Here is a 3,609-nt window from a genome sequence, read left to right as displayed (position 1 = left end):
TGCCATTCTGTAGTGTCCTTTGCCAATACCATTATCGATGGTTTGCTAGGCACCACCAATACTGTGCATTATGCCAAAAAACCTTATACAACCATAAACTCAAATACACAGAAATATTTGGGCTGTCTGCCAGCGTCCAAAGGAGGACACTGCTCACACTACAAATGGTTTTATTACCTTCTTCCTGAAGTTTGGAATTACGCCGTTAATAGATAGTGCCAAGACAACGCTCAAGCTGAAAGCAGCTCAAGCTGAAAGCTGCGCAAACAAAGCCAATGTTCATAATTATTTTCAGACGGAAACGTGCATTATTTTTAAGAAAAGGTGCTTACGAAAAGTAAACAAGCAAAAACTTAGGTCAAAAGAAAAATATGTTTATTTTACATATTCAAAGTACCAGCTCTGAACCATGCTGTCAAATAACAAGTTTCATATTCTTCAACATAAAATATGTACATACGCGAGTGAAACATATAAACATTAGTGTCTCGGGCTAGCAGCCCTTAGTCCTTGGAGCTAAATAATGAAAGCATGTTAGCTCTTCTGACCACTCAATAAAACATCCTGGTAGGAGTCCATGAACATAGGCCATTACTATCCATGACTAGTCCACCTCCTCAATAGTTTGGCAGGTGCTGCAGCTACCCTGGAGGGCCTGAGCTCCACAGCCACCTGGTAGGAGTCCATGAACATAGTACATTACTGTCCATGACTAGTCCCCCTCCTCAATAGTGAGGCCAGTACTGTAGCTGCCCTGGCGGGACTGAGCTCCAGAACCACCTGGTAAGGGTCCATGAACATAGCAAATTACTGTCCATGACTAGTCCACCTCCTCAATGGTGGGGCCAGTGCCGGAGCTGCATTGGCGGGCCTGAGCTCCACAGCCACCTGCAGGCATTCCCCCTGGCATGCCGCCCTGGTAGAGCTTGGTGACAATGGGATTGCAGACCTTCTCTAGCTCCTTCTGCTGGTGGTCATACTCCTCCTTCTCTGCCAGCTGGTTGCTCTCCAGCCAGGAGATGGTCTGGTTACATTTGTCCACAATCTTCTTTCGGTCCTCCTCTGTGATCTTGTCTTTCAGTTTCTCATCCTCCACGGTGTTCTTCATGTTGAAGGCATAAGACTCCAGGGAGTTCTTGGCAGTGACCTTCTCTCTCTGAGCTTCATCATCCGCTTTGTATCGCTCACCGTCTTGCACCATCCTCTCAATCTCCTCTTTGCTCAGCCGCCCCTTGTCATTGGTGATGGTGATCTTGTTCTGCTTGCCTGAGCTCTTGTCCACAGCAGACACATTCAGGATACCATTGGCATCAATATCAAAGGTCACCTCGATCTGTGGCACACCACGTGGGGCAGGCGGGATTCCACTCAGATCAAATTTCCCCAGAAGGTTATTGTCCTTGGTCATTGCTCTTTCACCCTCAAACACCTGGATCAGGACGCCAGGCTGGTTATCAGAGTAGGTGGAGAAGATCTGAGTTTGCTTGGTTGGAATGGTGGTGTTTCGTTTGATGAGGACAGTCATCACTCCACCTGCGGTTTCAAGTCCCAGTGAGAGCGGTGCCACATCGAGGAGAAGCAAGTCCTGCACATTCTCAGACTTGTCCCCCATTAGGATAGCAGCTTGCACAGCTGCACCATAGGCCACAGCTTCGTCTGGGTTGATGCTTTTGTTCAGTTCTCGGCCATTGAAAAAATCTTGTAGCAACTTTTGGATTTTGGGGATGCGGGTAGACCCACCCACCAGCACAATGTCATGTATCTGAGCTTTGTCCAACTTGGCATCTCGCAGAGACTTCTCCACAGGATCGAGGGTACCTCTGAAGAGATCCGCACAGAGCTCCTCGAAGCGAGCTCTGGTGATGGAAGTGTAGAAATCAATGCCTTCGTACAGCGAGTCGATCTCAATGCTGGCCTGAGTGCTGGAGGACAGGGTTCGCTTGGCTCTCTCGCAAGCAGTTCTCAGCCTCCTGACCGCTCTCTTGTTCTGGCTGATGTCCTTCTTGTGCTTCCGCTTGAACTCCTCAATGAAGTGATTGACCATACGGTTGTCAAAGTCTTCGCCCCCCAGGTGGGTGTCTCCAGCTGTAGCCTTGACTTCAAAGATGCCATCATCTATCGTCAGAATGGAGACATCAAAGGTTCCCCCACCTAGGTCAAAGATGAGGACATTGCGCTCTCCTCTGCCACTCTTGTCTAGGCCGTAGGCGATGGCAGCTGCAGTCGGTTCATTGATGATTCTCAGCACATTCAGGCCAGCGATAACACCTGCATCTTTGGTGGCCTGTCTCTGGGAGTCATTGAAGTAAGCAGGCACAGTGATGACAGCATTGGAGACTGGGTGTCCCAAGTAAGCCTCAGCAATCTCCTTCATCTTGGTCAGCACCATGGAGGACACCTCTTCTGGAGAGAAAGTCTTGCTCTCCCCCTTGTACTCCACCTGCACCTTGGGCTTCCCACCATTGCTCACCACCTTAAAGGGCCAGTGCTTCATGTCAGCCTGCACCACTGTGTCATCAAACTTCCTGCCAATCAGCCTTTTGGCATCAAAGACAGTGTTCTGGGGATTGAGGGCCACCTGGTTCTTGGCTGCGTCCCCAATGAGTCTCTCGGTATCAGTGAAGGCCACATAGCTGGGGGTGGTGCGGTTGCCTTGGTCGTTGGCAATGATCTCCACCTTGCCATGCTGGAAGACACCCACGCATGAATAGGTGGTGCCCAAGTCAATGCCAATGGCGACTCCTTTGGGTGCCGACATCTTCAGTGCTTCAGATTCTTCTCAGATATGTTAATTTCTGCTTGGAAGGTTGGGAGAGTGCTGCACAGGTTTCGTCTCCTGGGTGTCTCTTGGCTGAGCGCTCTGCCCTATTGTAGGCTCTGGTATTTTGCACAGGTTTCGGCTTCTGGGTGTCTCTTGGCTGAGCGCTATGCCCAGTTGTAAGCTCTGGTATTTTGCAGACTTCCTCTCCTGTGTGTCTCTTGGCTGAGCGCTCTGCCCAGTTGTAGGCTCTGGTATTTTGCAGACTTCCTCTCCTGGGTGTCTCTTGGCTGAGCGCTCTGCCCAGTTGTAGGCTCTGGTATTTTGCAGACTTCCTCTCCTGGGTGTCTCTTGGCTGAGCGCTCTGCGCAGTTGTAGGTTAATCGAGGTCGCTGTATCTGCGCTGCTGGAAGCTCTGGTAGAGGAGTTATGTAACTTGCTTGTCAGCAGTTCTTCAGCCCCTCAATTCTCGTATTGTTCTTAGTGCTTCTGTCTGGGTTGCTCTCTTCTAGGCGCTCTGGCTCAGTTATGTTCAGGTTTCCTGTTCTCTGTTGCTGACAGGCTCTGCCTCCGACATTTATACACACGCTGCGAATGTACACAAGGGCCACGAGCTACCTAGACCCCGCCCCCTGGCCAATCATAGAGCGCATCTGGCCGCACACCCAGACCTTTCCCGAAGCTTCACCATTTCCAGCCAATCAGAATAGAGCATGGCTACTCGAGCCGAGCAGCTTCTGGAAACCTCCTGTCTTTTCCTCACAGCGCGGCCAATCATTGCGCGGCTTTTCGCAGAAGCTTCGGGAATCGCCCAGTACATTCCGGGCTGTTTTAGCAGGAACCAATCAAAG

At 50.5% G+C, this 3,609-nt stretch overlaps 1 protein-coding gene across 1 annotated transcript; it reads right to left on the bottom strand.

Moving 5' to 3' along the window:
• Positions 1-358: 358 nt before the first annotated feature.
• LOC138521987 (heat shock 70 kDa protein-like) lies at positions 359-3,383 on the bottom strand. The gene has a single exon (XM_069635179.1). The coding sequence runs from the start codon at positions 2,756-2,758 to the stop codon at positions 821-823; it is 1,938 nt and encodes a 645-aa protein (XP_069491280.1). The 5' UTR covers positions 2,759-3,383; the 3' UTR covers positions 359-820.
• Between the last annotated feature and the right edge of the window lie 226 nt (positions 3,384-3,609).

Source organism: Ambystoma mexicanum, chromosome 13 (assembly GCF_040938575.1).
Source record: "Ambystoma mexicanum isolate Mex_15411 chromosome 13, UKY_AmexF1_1, whole genome shotgun sequence".
Classification (NCBI taxonomy): domain Eukaryota; kingdom Metazoa; phylum Chordata; class Amphibia; order Caudata; family Ambystomatidae; genus Ambystoma; species Ambystoma mexicanum.
This window is presented reverse-complemented; position numbering and strand designations above follow the sequence as displayed.

What these genes read in the sequence shown, in the direction of transcription:
- LOC138521987 (XM_069635179.1), bottom strand. Translation starts at nt 2,758, where the DNA reads ATGTCGGCACCCAAAGGAGTCGCCATTGGCATTGACTTGGGCACCACC.